The 22,613-nt window shown below is 34.9% G+C and overlaps 1 protein-coding gene across 3 annotated transcripts in view; it reads right to left on the bottom strand.

The window, feature by feature from the left end:
- Positions 1-22,613, bottom strand: part of LOC106867776 (scavenger receptor cysteine-rich domain-containing protein DMBT1) — a 355,233-nt gene that overhangs the window by 161,525 nt on the left and 171,095 nt on the right. For all 3 annotated transcript variants that reach the window (XM_089362003.1, XM_089362005.1, XM_089362002.1), the window contains exon 2: positions 19,204-19,277. In XM_089362003.1, the coding sequence (XP_089218129.1) occupies positions 19,204-19,276 (73 nt within the window). In that variant the 5' untranslated portion in view covers position 19,277. The remainder of the gene's footprint in view (positions 1-19,203; positions 19,278-22,613) is intronic.

Genomic DNA, 22,613 nt, shown 5'->3' with positions numbered 1-22,613 from the left:
CTTATATATTATACACACACACAATGGTGGTATCAAGAAATTCCCGGACAAGTTATGTTTAATTAAAAAAATAATAACTTATTTTCCTAAGTTTTAACATCCTCCCCTTCCAAATAGTCCTCTTGCGCAGCAATACACCGGGCCCAGAATTCTTGCCACTTTTGGAATCCAGTTTGAAAGTCGTTTTCCGTAAGCGAGTCGAGGACGTTTTGCTGTTCCCTCTAGATCTTGATAACGGTGTTCAAACGATTACCTATGAGCCATGTTTTCATTTTGGGGAAGAGATGGAAGTCCGCAGGGGCTAAATAAGGCGATACCATGTTTTTGGCGAGAAACTTACGAGTGAGGAGAGCTCAGTGACAGAGTGCATCGGAGTCGTGAAGTATCCAATACTTCGCGCTCCACAGATCCGGTCCCTTTCGCTGAATGTCCTCCCTCAGACGTTTGAAAACGTTGCAGCAGAATTCTCGAATGACGGTCTGACCCTGGGAGACAAATTCTCGATGCGAATGGCGAAATAACTATGAGCATGCTCTTGATTGAGCTGCAGCTATGTCGTGCCCTCTTCGATCGTGAAGGGCTCTTCCATTGTGACGACCGACTGCTGCTTTGTCTCAAGGTCGTGCCCATAGACCCAACCCTCGTCACTGGTGATCATCCTCGGCTGACGGGATTTTGACCGACTTCGACGCGATGTTCTTCCTGCTCAGTGGTCAGCAGACGGGGGACAAATCTGGCAGAGACACGTACAGGACTCGTACAACAAACCAACAACATCAGCGATGACATTCATTGAACTCCGACGATCCTGATGAATTTTCTCTACATTTCCAGGGGTGACTGTCGTGGAAGGTCTTCCGGATCGCTCATCATCATCCCAGGACATTCTTCTATTTTTGAAGCGCCCATGCCGCTCGAAACATTGCGTACGACTCATTGCCCCGTCACCGTAAGCTTGCCAAAGCATGCTCTATGTCTCTGCAGCAGACGTCTCAAGTGTAACGGCTCTTTCTTCCTTGGACAAGTGTCTTCTACTATAGCCTCGAGCTATAGTTAAGTGCATTTGGTAGACAGAAATTGAAAGAAGCCCGTTGTATATGTATGTGTGTGCGTGTGTATGTGTGTGTGAGTGTGTGTGTGTATTTGTGTTTCTCCCTCCACCGTCGCTTGACAACCGATGTTGATGTGTCTATGTCTACGTAACCTAATGGTTCGGCAAAAGAGACTAATAAGATAAGTATTAGGCTTACAAAGAATAAGTCCTGCGGTCATTTCTTCGACTAAAACTCTTTAAGTCGGTGCTCCAGCATGGTCGCAGTTAGACGACTGACACAAGTAAAAGAATAAGAGAATATGTATATATATGTGTGTGTGTGTGTGTGTGTGTGTGTGTATTTATGTATGTATGTATGTATGCTGGAGTACCGCTTTTATATCTATATCATAGCAAAACAGTAGATTTTCATGCAGCCCTCAAAAACGGCTGTGGGGACATGATGAAAAATCTCTCCTCTGAGAATGTGAAACAGTCCAAAAACTATGAGTCACTTGTTACTTGCCTCGTAATTCCATTTCTTCCATTTTGTTGGGATGATATGAGAAATAACAAAACAAAAAAAAAAAAAAAATCGCAAGACTGAGTACAAAAAACAAAAAAGAAACGGCAGATTTGATATAGACACGAAATAATAGTAACACGCCACATATACAACTATAAACATTATTTTTACTCATTAAAAACATGAAAGATTCTAATTTGACGCTATATGTTGCAAAATGAACAAGCTACTTTGTCTTGCACAGTCATAAAGAAAAAAAACTCAGAAAACTCACAGTTGATGCTATTACATACTCGGTCATTTTATGACCTTCATTAAATATGAAAACTTTAAAGAGTTTTAAGTTAATTGTTGTTTCACAGAACAGTTTGAGTCAATTTATGTTGCAAACATCATTCTCTTTCCGCCAGAAGCTGTATAATGAACGCTTTGTATTTATAGTCTTCTCTACCACTCTACCGTTTTGCGTCGTCATCACAATCGTCAAACTCTTTCACAGACAAAATCATTCTATAGATCATCGGTTTTGGCGTCGTTGTTGTTGTTGCTAATGTTATTATCATTACTATTGTTGCTGCTTTTAGTTGTTGTTGTTGTTATTGTTGTTGTACCAGCAACGTGTTCGCTTTCCAGTCGCTCGTAACTTTTGTTTTAAACTGTCTTTTAAAATTAAGTAATCAAAATCTTTACTCCATATGTCTTGTAAAGTCTAAACGTCTTATTTTTGCCGTTAGGGAATAATTTTGTTTTATTTATGTCGTAAAATTTATTCAGGTCTTCAAATATGACGTCAAATTTGCCACCAAAATGTCAGTGGGGGTAAGAGCAGAGATTGGAAGAGCTATTTTAAAGCAGCTTTCCAAGTTTTATAATAAAACACTTACCCTGTCAGCACAAGTCCGAAAGGAAACAACAACAACAATAATAGCAAATAGCACAGCATCAACAACAACAGAGAAAGGGAAAAGGAAAACAAAAATCAAAAACAACACAAAAAACGAGACTGGAGTACAAAACAACAAATTATTAAATTGTCGCTTCCACGCATTTGTATTAACCAATACAAAAGCCACGATACCAAGATTTACAAATCAAACACTGGCGGGTATTTTAAAGTCGCAAGAATTATAAAATGTCTAGATGAAAATTAACCTTAAAGATACCTGAACACTTACCTTTTTGTATAATTTTGAACTGTACACACACACACACGTATGTATATGTTTTTCAATTTATAAACAGAAAACTACTTAACACTTGCAACGCAGCAGCATTTATTTATTTGAAGCTGATTTATCCTTTCTCCTTCGCAACTAGCTTCACCCGGGCAGCGAAGGTTAAGAATGGTGATGAGCTGAAGACTTATTTTAAATAAACTAAGGTTGGAGATTTATTTCAAAAATTATCAATCATAAAAACCATCCTCCAACTCAGAAACAAAGCCTTTTCACTGGAAGTTAGGCAATGTGTATGTGCATACTCTCTCTCCCTCTCTCTCTCTCTCTCTCTCTCTCTCTCTCTCACACACATACACGCACACACACATATATATATACATACAAACAATCGTATGTATGTATGTATGTATTCATGCATGCGTGTACATGTTTTCAAGTATTCTTGTATATATGACTGCATATATGTATTTATGCATGTAAATATGTGTAGGAGCTCAGTCGAAATTGAATTCAATTCTAGGACGTGATATTGCTTGTCGCACATGGCGTTTGCTTTGAATCAATCTCCGAATAAATTCAATAATCTTCAATTATTGCACAAGTAGCAAGTGAAATATATTTGCTTATTTGTCTTTGTTTCTAGTGAGACGATCCATGAATATTTTGAGTTCAAATTGTACCAAGAGAATTTCATTAAAATGCTCATTCTTTTTTTGCATTTCCCTTAATCGATGAAATAAGTCAATCAATCGTTAGACTTATTTATTTCTTTATTCATTCAATGATTTATGTTTTAGAAACCGACTTTTTTTTCCTAAACAAAACTCGCACTGAATGTGTTTCCCATAATACAATGAACCCCTTTCTTTTCAAATGTTTTCTATGTTGTATTGTAACTGGGGCAAGTAATTCTTGTACAATCTATCTCTCTATATTTTCGCTTTGGTTAGAATGTAAAACCAAATCGATATAAACAAATGTATGTACATAAATGTTTATTGATATCAATACTATAGATTTGTTAGTCATGAAGCTCATTATATGAAAGGAAGTGGGAGTAAAGACAATTGATTCAACAGCAGCATATTATTTGCCTCTACCTTCCAGTTCACTGTGACCTGTTGACACGATGGATCTCGGTTTTCTAGATTTCTAAACTCTTCGTTATAATTTCTAAGAATGGATTTTAAAGTATGAGAGCATCAACACGCACACGCGCGCGCACACACAGACATTGAAAACGACTCTGAGTTACAATTACCAATTTACGTTCTTTTACATATTTTCGTACGCGGCCGTTGCAGTTTATTTTGAACGCTACAGTTTCTAAATCTATCATCGACTTCTGCAAACTGTCAAAATCACTTTCAGGATCTGAATTGTTGTTAATGGATGTAATTTTCTCTAGTATTAAGCGAATATGATTAATATATCATTAGTGTAACTACTAAATATACTTCGCATTCTAAGGGGAAAACTTTAAAGATCTAGAAAGTTTTAAAAGGAATTAAAAAAGTTTGCTGTTTCAAATGAAGTGCAAATATATTAATAGAAAAGATAAAACTTTAATATAGTTGTGTTTTTTATGTGTATAAAAGAAATGTTCTCAGCCATATATATGAACAAATGCACGTATATTTATGTGCATCAGTCCATACTCGTATAAATACATACACGATATCATTATCATCGTTCAACGTCCGCTTTCCACGCTGGCATGGATTGGACGGTTTGACTAAGGACTGGTAAGGTTTCTACAGCTGGATGCCCTTCCTAACGCCAACCACTCCGAGAGTGTACTGAGGGCTTTTTACATGTCACCGACACGGGGGCCAGTCAGGCGGCACTGGCATTGACCACACTCGGATGGTGCTTTATATATATATATATATATATATATATATATATATATATATATATATACATATACATATATGAGAAGGCGGTAAAAATTTGCAAGCTCCCTTGCAATATTCGAACTTAGCATTTGCCGTAAAACGTAAAGCCGTACTAACCACCTCACTAAATGATGATTAGAATTTTTCAACCTAGAAATTAGAAGCTACGATTTCATATTGATGAGGTGTTCGGGGATCGCAATCTGCATGGTCTTAAGCTATAATAATATACATACGTGCATTTATACATACATAGATACATACATGCATATGTACATACATACATAGGACATACATAAGTATATGCACGTACCTTCAATATATATAAACGCGTGTGTGTGCGTTTGAGAGTGTGTATGCGTGTGTGCGTGCGTGTGTGTGTGTGCGCGCGCTCTCATGACAGTTGTAATATCACCTGCGACATTCGAATCCACACAACCGTACATGAAATATCTTTGTTGATGCTTTCCTTTCGTATGGTGTCTCTGAGTTATTTGTTCTCTAAAAGTTTACAAAGATTCTACATTAACCAGCATCGGATTTTGTATATTCACCGATTGATATTTGATCTTCGGAAAGTCCTGTCGTGGATATGCTTCATTGAATAGATGAGAACAATACCGAGTTGCAAAATAGAATATTAGTATTATTCGTTGACTAACATTGTTCTCTCCTCGCGATATGAGTATTTCAAGTTAGTCTTTTTTTAATATCCAACGCATAAAATAAGTCAACACTAACCTACATTTTTGATTGCAGTCTGGTTTTCATTTGGAATTGAACAGAATTTTGTCTTTGATGTTCACCTTGACGACCAATCGATTTAAATAGATGACAGGCATCAAAAACATTGCCTTTCGGTTCTTAACAGAGCCATAAGAATTTTACACACACGCGCGCGCGCATATTAACGCATATATAACGTTGAAAATTCAATAATATAAGAAACGACTCATGTGAAGTGAAAATACATAGGACTGCCTGGAGACAGTCGTAATGTGTTGAAAGTACTGAAATTTGAATAAGTCGACTGTTTATGATTCTCCGTTTATCGTGAAAAAGTAAACACGATAGTTTAATTATCAATTTGATTAGGTTCAGAGAAGTTCAATATTTTAAATATTGATACTTCGTGTGATTCCTATCTCAGCAAGCTGACAATGTATTTTGTCTCCTTCAATGCAACTAAATCAGTTTTCGTTAAACAGCTTAATAATTCCCATTTCAGTTTCGGCGGGACGTGTATACCACTTCTAAACATCCTAACCAATGTAATTGATAAAATGAAAGAGGATGCTCCGAGGACTATCGACATTGCAATGTGAGACGAAAAATTGTCATTGGTTCTGTCGTTATTTCTGCTATAGAACTACGTCGAATAACTGTGTAAAAGCTTAACACAGATCCTGTTTAGGTGTTTCGACAACCATTTATAAACACTTTCAAAGGAAAAAAATTGATGAATATGGGAGAATTTCAAGTTGTACGTAATCCTTCATGAAGAAAAGACCTGCTGGTGTAAATGAATGCATTACGGCCTTAATATCACATTACGCATTACAAAACAAACGGTTTAACTACACCGTCGCTGCCCTCGATAAAGAAAGTGCATGCCTGCGTGAGATTCCTAGATCCACCCAATATAACCCTTAAATCACACCCTGCCATCTTAAAGAGTGATAGAATCCCATATTGCAGTGCGAGGAAGACGAGAGAAACACAAAAAGCTTTTGATCATAAATGGATTTGGGTTTATCTGAAACCTAAACAACAACAACAACAACAACTACTACTACTACTACTGCTGCTGCTGCTGCTGCTGCTGGCACAATGGACAATTCACTCGCAGATATACAACTCCTGAAAATAACACGTGATGGATAGACTTTTGATCATAAGCCTGCTCAGTGTGGGTTAACCCAGGGTTAAAGAAAAAGAAAGTACAACGACACCAAAATCTACAAGAAATCGAATTGCATTTCCATTTCATGTCTTTTACTTCCCTAGACATGTGGGTTTTCCGATATGTTCCATTATCGATTACCATGCTTCAGATTTTTCTCAGAGATGACTAGGGTCGCTCGACAACAACTTGTGATGTCTTTGAAGAGTTTATTGAACAAAGCGAAAATATTGTGTAAGTAATGGCATATGTAAAAGCCATTAGAGTTAACAATCCATAAGTAAGGTGGCCAAGTTGAAATATTCCCATTAATTATCTCATTCTAATGAAGTTCAGGTACTTTTTCAATTTCGTAATAAAATAAAGAAAAACAAAGCTACATCGTAAGTTTAATTAATAATTTTAATGAAAGTTTTTCATGTGAATAAATGACAAACTCAAGTAAGAAACTAACAGCTTTGTTTTAAACAATAAAAAGGAAAAAAATAAATCACGTCTGATTTAAGTTAATTTTCTGCTAACAATTAAAGTAAAGGAAAATGTACCGATGATGTCAATTCTTTCAGCAGAATATCTCGAATAAATAGAAGCAGCGTAATTCTTGAGAAATAAATCACGGAAAGTCATACGGGAAATAATGGTTTCTTTTATGTTTTCTTTCAATTATACATACACGCACACGCGTATACACACACACACACATTTATATATATATATATATATATGTTTGTGTGTGTGTGTGTAGTGTGTATGTATGTGTGTATATAAAATTATATATATATATGGATAGATAGATAGATAGATAGATACATAAGAAAAAAAAGGAAACCTTTGTGGTGGCCCATGGATACGCATTTATATGTGTAAATATATATCTGTATGTATATATAAATATATCTCGCCGCAGCTCACGAGGTGAAACTAGTAAAAGAGTACACACACACACACACACACACACACACATATATATTCTTACTTTTGTTATCTCCACTCCCCGAATAGACGAAAGGAAAATTCTAACTCTGAGGGATTTGAACGCTAAAATAAAGAAACTTCGTGTAATGCTCTAAAACAGTTAATCGTTGAATCTGATGCGTTTAGAAAGGAGCAAAACCTACAACCAGTGTGATATTTATGCAGGTTGATACGCGATAAAATTTTCTACTCTTCTTCGGTATAAAGGCTGACAGTTCAATTTCAAGTAAGCTCATTCACCAATTTAAGTCGATCAGGATCATTGCTTCTGCTCTGTTGCAGTTACTACCATTACTACTACTACTACTACTACTACTAATGATATGACTTTGTAAATGGACAATCTTGTATGCTTATTTTAATGGCCTACCTATGTATACAGTGAGCTTCTTTGTCCTAGGTGTTGGAAAGACACTCAGTAAGAAATACAAAGAAAACAAAGATAATAATAATAATAATAATAATAATAATAATAATAATAATAATAATTCTTTCTACTATAGGCACAAGACCTGAAATTTTCTGGGGGAGGGGCAAATCTATTGCATAGCCCCTAGTGCTCAACTGGTCCTTATTTTATCACTGAAGGCTGAACAGCAAAATCGGCCTCGGTGGATTTGAGAACTCAGAATGCAAAAGCGGACGAAACGGTGCTATGCATTTTGCCGGAGTGCTAACGATTCTGCCAGCAGGCCGAATAATAATAATGGTAATAAGATTATTTTATATTATTACGGCCCGTTTACAATCTGACGATCACTATAAATAGAAAATTCTACAAAAAAAAAAAAAAAAAAAAATGCAGCGAAATTAGTTGAAAGACTAAGTATAGTGAAGTGGCGCCACCTAGAACTCTCTAACACATAATTACACTTTTATAGACACAAACTGGCAAACATATATAGATACAGTCATGTACAAACATAGGTGCATTTCTACATATATTTATATACATATGTATATATATATATGCACAAATACAGATGATTTATACGTACATACGCACACAGATATGTGTGTGTGTGTGTGTACGTATATATCTATTTCTATCTATGTATCTATCTATGCATCTATCTATCTATCTGTGAGTGTGTGTGTGTACAACCAGACACAAACAGTCAGTTTAAACGTAATCGTATTCATGCGTGTGTGGAGAGGGAAGCTACTGATCGGCAAAAACTATAAAACAATAACAAAAGTTTCGTTGGGTAGTGTATGAGTAAAAGGGAATCTGTATGAGTAAAAGGGAATCTGTATTAGTAAAAGGGAATCTGTATTAGTAAAAGGGAATCTGTATTAGTAAAAGGGAATCTGTATTAGTAAAAGGGAATCTGTATTAGTAAAAGGGAATCTGTATTAGTAAAAGGGAATCTGTATTAGTAAAAGGGAATCTGTATTAGTAATAGGGAATCTGTATGAGTAAAAGGGAATCTGTATTAGTAAAAGGGAATCTGTATTAGTAAAAGGGAATCTGTATTAGTAAAAGGGAATCTGTATTAGTAAAAGGGAATCTGTATTAGTAAAAGGGAATCTGTATTAGTAAAAGGGAATCTGTATTAGTAAAAGGGAATCTGTATTAGTAAAAGGGAATCTGTATGAGTAAAAGGGAATCTGTATTAGTAAAAGGGAATCTGTATTAGTAAAAGGGAATCTGTATGAGTAAAAGGGAATCTGTATGAGTAAAAGGGAATCTGTATTAGTAAAAGGGAATCTGTATGAGTAAAAGGGAATCTGTATTAGTAAAAGGGAATCTGTATTAGTAAAAGGGAATCTGTATTAGTAAAAGGGAATCTGTATTAGTAAAAGGGAATCTGTATTAGTAAAAGGGAATCTGTATTAGTAAAAGGGAATCTGTATTAGTAAAAGGGAATCTGTATGAGTAAAAGGGAATCTGTATTAGTAAAAGGGAATCTGTATTAGTAAAAGGGAATCTGTATGAGTAAAAGGGAATCTGTATTAGTAAAAGGGAATCTGTATGAGTAAAAGGGAATCTGTATTAGTAAAAGGGAATCTGTATTAGTAAAAGGGAATCTGTATTAGTAAAAGGGAATCTGTATTAGTAAAAGGGAATCTGTATTAGTAAAAGGGAATCTGTATTAGTAAAAGGGAATCTGTATGAGTAAAAGGGAATCTGTATTAGTAAAAGGGAATCTGTATTAGTAAAAGGGAATCTGTATTAGTAAAAGGGAATCTGTATTAGTAAAAGGGAATCTGTATTAGTAAAAGGGAATCTGTATTAGTAAAAGGGAATCTGTATGAGTAAAAGGGAATTTGTATTAGTAAAAGGGAATCTGTATTAGTAAAAGGGAATCTGTATTAGTAAAAGGGAATCTGTATTAGTAAAAGGGAATCTGTATGAGTAAAAGGGAATCTGTATTAGTAAAAGGGAATCTGTATGAGTAAAAGGGAATCTGTATGAGTAAAAGGGAATCTGTATTAGTAAAAGGGAATCTGTATTAGTAAAAGGGAATCTGTATTAGTAAAAGGGAATCTGTATTAGTAAAAGGGAATCTGTATTAGTAAAAGGGAATCTGTATGAGTAAAAGGGAATCTGTATTAGTAAAAGGGAATCTGTATTAGTAAAAGGGAATCTGTATTAGTAAAAGGGAATCTGTATGAGTAAAAGGGAATCTGTATTAGTAAAAGGGAATCTGTATTAGTAAAAGGGAATCTGTATTAGTAAAAGGGAATCTGTATGAGTAAAAGGGAATCTGTATTAGTAAAAGGGAATCTGTATTAGTAAAAGGGAATCTGTATTAGTAAAAGGGAATCTGTATTAGTAAAAGGGAATCTGTATTAGTAAAAGGGAATCTGTATGAGTAAAAGGGAATCTGTATTAGTAAAAGGGAATCTGTATGAGTAAAAGGGAATCTGTATGAGTAAAAGGGAATCTGTATTAGTAAAAGGGAATCTGTATTAGTAAAAGGGAATCTGTATTAGTAAAAGGGAATCTGTATTAGTAAAAGGGAATCTGTATGAGTAAAAGGGAATCTGTATTAGTAAAAGGGAATCTGTATTAGTAAAAGGGAATCTGTATTAGTAAAAGGGAATCTGTATTAGTAAAAGGGAATCTGTATTAGTAAAAGGGAATCTGTATTAGTAAAAGGGAATCTGTATGAGTAAAAGGGAATTTGTATTAGTAAAAGGGAATCTGTATTAGTAAAAGGGAATCTGTATTAGTAAAAGGGAATCTGTATTAGTAAAAGGGAATCTGTATGAGTAAAAGGGAATCTGTATTAGTAAAAGGGAATCTGTATGAGTAAAAGGGAATCTGTATGAGTAAAAGGGAATCTGTATGAGTAAAAGGGAATCTGTATTAGTAAAAGGGAATCTGTATTAGTAAAAGGGAATCTGTATTAGTAAAAGGGAATCTGTATGAGTAAAAGGGAATCTGTATTAGTAAAAGGGAATCTGTATTAGTAAAAGGGAATCTGTATTAGTAAAAGGGAATCTGTATTAGTAAAAGGGAATCTGTATTAGTAAAAGGGAATCTGTATTAGTAAAAGGGAATCTGTATTAGTAAAAGGGAATCTGTATTAGTAAAAGGGAATCTGTATTAGTAAAAGGGAATCTGTATTAGTAAAAGGGAATCTGTATTAGTAAAAGGGAATCTGTATTAGTAAAAGGGAATCTGTATTAGTAAAAGGGAATCTGTATGAGTAAAAGGGAATCTGTATGAGTAAAAGGGAATCTGTATTAGTAAAAGGGAATCTGTATTAGTAAAAGGGAATCTGTATTAGTAAAAGGGAATCTGTATTAGTAAAAGGGAATCTGTATTAGTAAAAGGGAATCTGTATTAGTAAAAGGGAATCTGTATTAGTAAAAGGGAATCTGTATTAGTAAAAGGGAATCTGTATGAGTAAAAGGGAATCTGTATGAGTAAAAGGGAATCTGTATTAGTAAAAGGGAATCTGTATTAGTAAAAGGGAATCTGTATTAGTAAAAGGGAATCTGTATTAGTAAAAGGGAATCTGTATTAGTAAAAGGGAATCTGTATTAGTAAAAGGGAATCTGTATGAGTAAAAGGGAATCTGTATGAGTAAAAGGGAATCTGTATTAGTAAAAGGGAATCTGTATTAGTAAAAGGGAATCTGTATGAGTAAAAGGGAATCTGTATTAGTAAAAGGGAATCTGTATTAGTAAAAGGGAATCTGTATTAGTAAAAGGGAATCTGTATTAGTAAAAGGGAATCTGTATGAGTAAAAGGGAATCTGTATTAGTAAAAGGGAATCTGTATTAGTAAAAGGGAATCTGTATTAGTAAAAGGGAATCTGTATTAGTAAAAGGGAATCTGTATTAGTAAAAGGGAATCTGTATGAGTAAAAGGGAATCTGTATTAGTAAAAGGGAATCTGTATTAGTAAAAGGGAATCTGTATTAGTAAAAGGGAATCTGTATTAGTAAAAGGGAATCTGTATTGAAAGCAGTTAACGAAGCCGGTGGCTGGAAAATGGAGGCAACGCCTGCAGTGGAACATATTTCGTGTTTGTTGAGAAGTAGATTTGGTAATGTTCCTATTTCTTATTCTACTCCCTGGGAATTGATCTCCACAACGGCTTTTGAAGTGTGTGATGTATTTATATATTATTGAACGATCACATTGAATATCAGCAACAACAATGATAGAATGATGGTGATGACGACGATGACGACGATGATGATGATAACAACAGCAATAATAATAACAGGAGTAGTAGAACAAGAAGGAATGTGAGGATAATACACCCAGAATCACACATATAACCATGTATACGTATATATATACATGTATGTGCATATGTGTGTATGCATATATATATATATATATATGAATGTGTATACGTGTATATATATGTGTGTGTGTGTGTGTGTGTGTGTGTGTGTGCGTGCGTGCCTATGTATATGTGCATGTATATCTATCTATCTATCTATCTATCATATATATATATATATATATATATATATATATATATATGTATATCTTGGTGGGTGAATTATATAGATACACACATAAAATAGTGACTAGTTATAACCAAAATAAATCTTCTACGATATTATTACAAGAGCTGAGCCTGCTACTCCCTTACCATCCATCTCCTATAACTAGTTAGTATTAGTATTAGTAGTAACAATAACAAAATATTAATAATAATGATAATAATAATGAGAGAAAAATGGACGTGGGGGAGAATACGAGGGCGGATAGCATTGTTAAAAGGAAAGAATATATCAGTATGGAGTAGTAGAAACAGTTTAAATCTCTTCTGTGCGCCCGCAAAAATAAAGACAAGAGAGAGAGAGAGAGAGAGAGAGAGATAGAGAAAGAGAGAGAGAGAGAGAGAGAGAGAGAGAGAGAGGGGGGGGGGAGAGAGAGAGAAATGATATAATAAATAAATAAATAATGACCAAACTTAAATAAACAAAATAAATCTATATTTAATTTATTTTTACATAAATCGTTACTATTTCAGAGTCGTCCATTTCTGTGTTTCGTTTCTCATTTGTAACATTTACGTATTGTTCGGCTTTGGTTTTCAATTTAGTTTTGGTTTTGCATGTCTTCATTTATTTATTTCCTTTTGATTATTATTTATTATGTTTTATGTTTTTAACAGTTTTAACTTTATACTCTAGATTCCATTTTAGATGCCGATGTATATTTTATCGATGAAATTGTTAAAATACAAATGAAATCAAATGCAAACCATCTTGATAAACGAAGTCTTTCATCAACATTTCTATTACTTTGAAGGAAGAAAAGCTGAACGAGGGGTTTGTTGGAAATGCGTTCACTTAAATGTCAGGATAAGCCTATATTTTAAAACTCGCAATATATCAAACGGAAATTTGTTTAAAAATATGTTAAAACTAAAACGAAATAAAAGGAAGGATCGGAACTGTTTCGAAAATTCTGAAATAATTTTACAGAGAAATCAGTTCAATATTGCTTTAGGTTGGAAAATGTTAATGTAATACATTTATTATTTTCTTTAACTACAGATTTTGGCTTCTGGCAATAGGCCTTAAAGTTTACTAAAACTAATCATAAATATATGTTGCTATGGGTATATATGTGTGTTCTTTTGGTGAATGTTGAATATAAACACACACACACACACACACACACACACACACACACACACACACACACACACATAGAGCGAGAAAGCAATACAGACTATGAGTCTCTTGTCTTGTTTTTTTCTCTAAATATGGATGCATAGTTAAGAATAAAGGTTCACAACGACCTAGTGAACGACGCTTTAGACAAACATCTTCTCTCAGGCTAGACATTTGAGTGAAATTTCACTGACGGAAACTGTGGAGAAGCACTTCGTACATATGCTTTTATATATCATAGCTAAATGAACACACACACACACACACACACATACATACATACATATATATATATATATATGTGTGTGTAGAGAGAGAGAGAAAGAGACCGGTGGTGAGAGACAAGGAGAAAGAGCTTTCATATACCACCTAATTTGTTCGAGAATCAGAAAAAAGATTATTTAATCAACCATGAATGAATCACAAACCCGATATCATAAATAACCTAGTGTATGACATCTCTTAATTCAATATTTTCCTAGATTTAAATGCAAAAATTTAAACGAGAGGAAATAAACTTGGTTTATATTTTTTTCCAGTAATGGCTTTCCTTACATGTTCCACGCATTATTTCAGTCTCCCACTCTTTGATAAGATTAGAACCAGTTCTATATACATTCTATAATCGTTATAGAACTATTTCAATGTCACGTGTCAACATATTTCAAACAAAAGGCTCTACAGTCTTTGAAAGGATTAAAGACAAAGAGTTGATCCCAAAAGAAATCGAAATCCAAAATGGAGAGTCTTCATAATACATGTATTTATACTATTGTCATACTCTGCTCTACGTCCAGCCATGGCTGTTGTTAAAGAAAATCGAAATTCATTCGCATGTGCGTGCGCACACGCAAGCACGCAGGAACACACGCAAGCACACAGACATAGAAAAACATAACACACACATTTACTTGCAGAATATATGAAACATAGGACTTGAATATATGAAAACATAGGACTTGAAGCAATATGAGCCAAGTGTCTGTCTGTATGTCTGTGTGTCCGTCTGTCTATCTGTTTGTCAGTCAGTCTTTCTGTTTATACATACATATACACATTCATGCATACGTACGTACATACATACATACATACATACATACATACACGCAAACCCATATCATACAAACATTTACAGTATTTATTTATACACGCGCCCTCGCCAATACACATAGGCATATGTAAGTGTGTAGATTATGTTTACTGTAATTTTCCCTCTTATAGACTCTTTCTTCAACCAGATTCAATAATCAAATGTCTAAGAATGACGTGAGTTATCCTGTGCTCGGCGCCAACAGGTCTTTAGCCTCCCTATTACATATATGGTTGTTGTCTACTTCTGCAGTCTGACTACTACTTCTATTTACCCCTTAGGTCCATCATGGTGTCTGATGTGGATTTTTAAACCGGAAAATGCATTGAAAAGATGCCCGCATAGATTGCATATCTGATATGGACCACCATGAGCTGCAGTTAAGTTCCAATTTTTGTGGATCTTAAAATGTCTTTTGAGGCCTCTGTTAGATTTGCAGAACTTATAGCATATATGGTGTCGAAACGTGTGCACAAATATAGGCAGAATAGTTGGTAGAGCTTCGTTTTTTATGGATCCACAAATGAGATTTGAGCCCAGCAAAAGAAAGGCATGGTCTGTCACAAACTGTGCACACAAAAAAGGTCACTGAGATTCACCTTTCCGATCACAACATTCTTCTGTTAATCTCTCTCGAGTCTTGCATATGTTATCCTGGCCTCCTCAAAAGCTTTCGGTCCACTACACACTTTTGTTCGCCAACCAGCTCGATAGGCCAAAGGCCGTAAAAACCAGCAAGGTCATTGGATCCATTGAAAGTAACTTCATGGCAGTCCTTATGCCGCCCTTAAACCTCTTTGTAGGTTTACATCGATTGCATTTCCCCTCAGCAAGCTCGCCATAAAACAGCTGTTTATGTGTGCGTTCATTCGCCATTCGAACTATATGGCCAGACTCATTTGATTTTTCAAAATCATTGATTTAATTGAAGTGATGCCTTCAGATGCAAAGAGGTTATACTCAAAGACAAATTACATACATACGTACATAATATACATACATACATACATGCATAACATAACATAACATACCGTATATACTCGTGTAAAAGAAATTTTTAGATCATTTTTCAAGATCAAATTTATGGGGTCGAATATTACATGAATACTACTTTAGAGGGGGTGAAATTCCTGCTAGAATCCGAAGTACCATATCAGCTGCAGAAGATCGACTTATCTCTAAGCGAATAGAAACGAAAAAGCAATGAATTACAGTAATATTACCAATTCTATGCACCGATTTAGCGATATGTTTTAGGCTTACCGAAGTCATGCCTCTGTACGAATTCATACTGTGGTGTTTGCCGTTGTTCATCGATAGTACTGTCTGTGAAACACGTTTCTCACCATGTAAACAGACGAGGGTTTGACGCATGTGTTTATTGTATTCGGAGATAAGGAAAATATAAAGGTCACATAGAAACCACTGATCTAGCGATTAATTGAATATTTTTAGAGTTAACCAAAATCATGCCTTTGTACGAATTCAGACTGGCGTTTGCCAGAGTTCGCCAATAGCGCTGTCTGCCTGTGAAACACGTTTCTCCTCATGTAAAGCAACGAGTGTATAACGCATGGGTTTACTGCGCTTGAAGATATATGCAGGCTCGCAACATATTCTGTTCATACATTTTAGTAATGGTGATGTTGTACCCATCACCAGATGTGTAACGCTCGCTATTAAATGGTGTTTTACTATAAGCGTCGAGCATTCCATTATAAGCACCAAGCGTTCACCTGTAGAGCAGGCTGCAGTAAGGTAGCCACACAGTTTTGTAACAGGGTTATTTCTACGTATAAGATAATACGCTACCTTGACCCACAAATGTCTTGTTGTTCGTGAAATATTAGGGCCGACTTTTATACGGGGTCTATGGGAAATTCTCAGTTTTTGGCCAAAAATAAGGGGTCGACTTTTGCATGAGATCGACTATTACTCGAATATATACGGTACATACATACAGAGACAAATATAGAGACACAGGGGAGAGAGAGAGAGAGAGGGGGAGAGAGAGAGAGAGAGAGAGAGAAAGAGAGAGAAAGAGAGAAAGAGAGAGAGAGAGAATGAGAGAGAAAGAGTGAGAGAGAAAGAGAGAGAGAGAGAGATAAGGTGGTAGATTGATAGATATTTCCCAATGAAAGGGCCCCGAGATGTATCAAATCTGAACTACACAGTGCAAACATTAGCTGGTAGAATACATTGGTTAGAGTGATTAGATATGGTTAGATATGTTAATCACATAAAAATTTGCCCGTCTACTCCAGGTTTTTATCTAAACTGCACTATTCACGATTGTCATCAACAGTCGAGCTAAGGAAAAAGCTCAGTGTAGTGTGTCAAAAGCATACAGACGTATGCACACACACACACACACACACACACACACACACATAAAAGTATATGCTTGAAGGAGTAGGGGAGAAACATGTAGATCAATAGATAGGTTTTAATACATAAAACTACAAGGAGTTTGGTGTAAGTAGGAGCCAACGTGAAACCGCGTTCCTATACTAACTGCCACATCGATTAAATCTTCTCAATTATGCTATCTGCATCGATATACGGAAACAAACAATTTCCCAGGTTTCTGACGGCATCAACTGCACCAAATACCGATACTCAATGCTCTTTCAGCATTTCAAGGATGATAGAAACAGTTTTTGATATTTCATATGAACTTGCTGCTTTTCTCAACAAGCACTTGTTCGGTGAACGTAGGGTCAGATAGTACAAGACATTACGTAACACCATATTAGCCTCCAATTTTCATTATTTCAGCAAGTGCTGTGTCTTTGCCCTTGATATCAACAAAACGTCGAGTATGTCTGGTATGAGAATCTCCAAGCTGAGCTGCATCGACTTCTGCCTCCCGTGCATAATGTTTCTATCACGACATACATATTGCTGCTCTATGCTTATTTAGTGTCTCTCAAGTTTCAATTATATACACCATGTATTTCTTTTCATATTATAATGTCTTACTTGCTATCGTATACAATACACACATTCTATTGATCCATAACTTTCTTCACTCAGTCTTCATTGACATGTAGCCTTGGCACGTCACATTTTACTTGCATCTCCTTTATACATAGATATCAAGAAAACATGCTGTAGTGTTTGGCAAGTCCCCACTCAAGCTACTATTTCTGGTCCATAAGGACACTGAAACTCAAATCTATTTTAGCTTCAACTGTTACCTGTACGTCTGAACTACCAAACTGTATTGCTTGCACTTTTCAAACACTCGATTCACATGTCTCCTGCTCTCGTTGCCCATTCGCTTTTCTTTTCTTTTTTTATTTGCAGACTTAATTCAGTGCTCTCATCAGTTTGAAATATCTTACAAAGTTTGCGAGGATCCACCCTTTCATCCCTTTATTTAAATAATTAATAAAATATATTTCCTGCTAATTATGTGAAGCTGGTGACTAGTTGAGAAAGGTCTTCGGAGGATTTCTTCTATTAAGCGCTACTTTATCTACTGAAATATCATATTACTTTCACTATCATCAAGCTGCAAATACTGTCATGGCTCGGCAATTAAGAATTTACACGGCTACAACAAGGTTCGAGGTTCGAATCCACTGAGCTGCACCCAGCCATGGCTGAGCCAAAATATCGGCAGTTGAATTTTGTAGACAGAAAGAGAGGGACTAAACTAACATACATACATAATACATACACATAAGCATGCATACACTACGTACATGCCAAACATTACATGCATATGTGTATGTTTATATGTATGTAGATGCATGTGTGTGTACGAGCGCGTGCGCGTCTGTACATTTTTCATCGACATAGATATTGGTTTTCGGTTTGAATGAACCATTTTATCGTCGATCTTAACAACGGGGATAAAACTGAAAATGTGATGCTCTCAAACAAAAATACTCCATGTTGAATTTAATCTAAACTGAATTGCATCGACAATTCCTTGTCACTGTCTCCGCCAAACAGAGAGGGAGAGAGAGAGTGAAACAGAGAGGGAGGGAGAATGAAACAGAGAGATCTGCTGACATTTTCTAATGAAAGGATTGTGAGATGTATTAAACTCTATTCTACACAGCATAAATATTAGCTAATATAGGATTGAAATGCATTGGTTAGAGTGGCTCGATATGGTCAGATATGTTTGCTAGCGACCGTATGTTAGTGGTACCCTAGTGACCAAGCTCATAATCACTTGTGTCATGGACACTATCAGTCATGCTAGACAGCGCTCCGGTCCTCGGTGTGGCGGTCACTTACCTACATTCGTTCATTAGTTAGGAAGTTTTCGATATATTACCAGTCATTGGCTCAAGCCTAGAGAATATAACGAATGGTTTTCAACTGGGAAATGAAACCAGAAAATCTAATCTGATCGATTCGATATGACTTTCTTAAAGCCACGTCCCTGCGATTTGACAAGCCAGCTGCTGCTGCTGTTGTAAGAGAGACATATTCGGAACGCATGATTTTATGAATAACAGGAAAGAAAAGTTAGATGTTTTTACCTGCAGCTCCCAAGACTTGTAGAATTAGTCCCAATATTATGAATGGCGTCATTTTGAACTGTGTTGTGTACATTCTGGAAAAAAAGCAATAAAATACATTGAGTATATCAATTAAATATATCGAATGTATTAATTTAATAATAGTAACAACAACAACAACAACAAAAACAACAACAACAACAAAAACTTGTCAATAGCCTGGATAGACTATAAAAAAGCTTATGATAGTCTACCACGTAGCTGGAATTTAAAATGTCTGGAAATGTTTAAAGTAGCACCTACTCTGCAAAACGTCTTGTCTGTAAGTATAAGATCATGGAGAACCAAACTGACTTTGAACAGTGACAATGAATCTCTTAATACTGGAGATGTAAGAATTTCATGTGGTATTTTCCAGGGTGACTATCACCACACCTCTTTTGTCTACCCTTAATACCTCTCTCGAAATTGCTCAATGTTTGATAAAATGCTTGATAAAAATAGAAATCATCTCATTTACGCAGATGATTTAAAGCTTTTTGCAAAAACTGATCAACAACTCAAGGGCTTACTAGCGATTATTAAACAATTCAGTGATGACATCAGGATGCAATTGGCCTCGATAAATGTGCAAAAGATACCTTGACCGGCAGAATGTCATAAATGAGTTAGAACCAGCAGACAGCTATAAATACCAAGGGATATTTGAAGGGGACAAAATCAAACATTCAGTGATGAGGGAAAGGATCAGGAGAGAATGTTATCGTAGGGTGAGAGCAATACTGAAGACAGAGCTGAATGCGAGAAACAGGATCGAAGTGATCAATAATTTAGCCATACCAGTCTTACAGTTTCAATATCATTAACTGGTCAATTACTGAAATATGTAATCTTGACAGAAAAATACGAAAATTGTTGACAATGCATAGAGTGCACCACTCTAAGGCAGATATAGAACGACTTTATCTGCCAAGAAAAGGGGGATCCCATGGACTTTTACAACTGGAATTAACAATGAAGATTGCCACAATTGGCCTAGACACCTACCTGGTAAACTCTAAGGACTGGATGTTAAAACTTGTCTCAAAACATGAAAATAAGAAAGAATCATACTCAATAACAAAACAGGCAAAAGAATGTATCTAAGTGAATTCCAAATACAACAAATTCCAGAATTAGACATATTAGAAACAAGTGCAAAAAAAGCTAAGCGTATGAAAACCCGTGCTAAAACTGCTGCCTTAGATATTCTTACTGATAAATGGCAGGAAAAACCTCTCAATGGCAAAAACCGTAAGACAGCTAATAATGACGATGATGACAAAGCTCTTACCCATCGATAAACCATTCTGCTTCTGACTGAATATCAGAAGCAGAATGGTTTATCATAGCAGCCCAAGATCAATGCCTTCCTATAAGAAACTACCAGGCCAATATATGAAAGAACGGCAGTAACCCAACGTCGAGTATGTATACAACAAAATGAAACCATTGATCATGTTGTCTCCATGTGCAGTCTTCTTGCGCCTACAGAGTATTTCAACAGGCATGAGAGAGCAGCACAATATATTCACAATGGGTAATTTGCAAAAACCTGGACCTGCCATTCAAACTTCACCAACCAAACTGAGGCCAGACATTATATTGAAAGACTTGCCAGGAGTAAGACCGAAGCCAAGTCAAATAATAAAAAAATTTCTACTATAAGCACAAGGCCTCAAATTGTAGTGGGAGAGTGATCATTTAGATCGACAAAAGCGTTCCACTACTACTTATTTCATCAACCCCAAAAGAATGAACGGCAAAGTCGATTTCTGAAGAATTTGAACTCAGAACATAAAGTCTGACAAAATGCCGCTAGGATTTTTTTCCTGTGCGCTAAAGATTCTTCTAGCTCGCGATTTTGATTCAGAATATAAAGATCCTGAAAAAGTGATAAAAAAAAAACCCTATGTGATCTGCTACCGCCCTTAAATAAGAAGCTCTAATTTAGTTACAAAAGCAGACATTTTAGCGCAAGAGTTATTCGATTAAATCGATTCAATATTTGACTGATGATTTATTTTATCGATCTCAGAAGGTTGAAAGGCAAAGTTGAATCCAGGGTGCTGAGAGCTGCTCTAAGAAGGCATCGGTTCTATCTGGCACTGTCAGTTTGTTGTATAGCTATTGGCGACATGCGTATAATTGAATATATGTTTGTGTATGCGTATGCACACGTGTATGTAAATATATTTATCTGTCTCTGTATGTATGTATGTATGTATGTAGGCATGCATGTAACTGTGTGTATATATATATATATATATATATAGCCAGACAGCTACCGACATATGTGTGTGTGTGTGTGTGTGTGTGTGTGTGTGTGTGTATGTGTGATTGTCTTTGTAACTGTATGCGTATAGATTTCAAAAATACTTTAGAATTATTCCAAAGAAAACCCATTCATTAGTACTTCTTTATCGTGAGTCGAAAAACTGGAGAAAATTGAAACGAAAAAAGGGAGATAATATATTATGAATATAACTGTGAGCACATGTGCGCATGTGAGTGACATTGTGTCTGCATATAAGCATACATACATATATATATATATATATATGTATGTTTGTATGTATATATACATAAGTGTCCGTCTTCATTGAAATGCATATGTGTATATATAATTGTAAGTGGACATGTGTATGACCGTGCATGTGTACAAAGAAGTGTATGCGCACGTGTATGTGTAAGCATGTGTAATTATGTATATCTGTTTGTGTGTGTATACGCGTGTGTGACGTTGCGCGTGTTTCTGTGCAAATGCATCGTCTATTTGCTAGAAATACTGAAATATATCTTATTAGCAGAAGAGTAAATGAAAATGCAAGCAGTTTAGACTTATGCATACGTACATTCCTACACACATACACATTTATATATATACATACACACAATATACATGTGCATGTGTACCTATATATATATATATATATATATATATATATATATATATATATGTTATAACATATATAACATATATATATATATATATGTAACATATATATATATATATATATAACATATATATATATATATATATAACATATATATATATATATATATAACATATATATATATATATATATATATATGTAACATATATAACATATATATATATATATATATATATGCAACATATATAACATATATATATATATATATAACATATATAACATATATATATATATATGCAACATATATAACATATATATATATATATATAACATATATAACATATATATATATATATGCAACATATATAACATATATATATATATATATGTAACATATATAACATATATATATATATATATATGTAACATATATAACATATATATATATATATATATATATGTAACATATATAACATATATATATATATATATATG

The sequence above is a fragment of the Octopus bimaculoides genome, chromosome 13, assembly GCF_046866305.1.
Source record: "Octopus bimaculoides isolate indiv1 chromosome 13, ASM4686630v1, whole genome shotgun sequence".
Taxonomy (NCBI): Eukaryota; Metazoa; Mollusca; class Cephalopoda; order Octopoda; family Octopodidae; genus Octopus; species Octopus bimaculoides.
The sequence above is the reverse complement of the archived record's forward strand: the minus strand, read 5'-3'. Positions and strand labels throughout refer to the sequence as shown.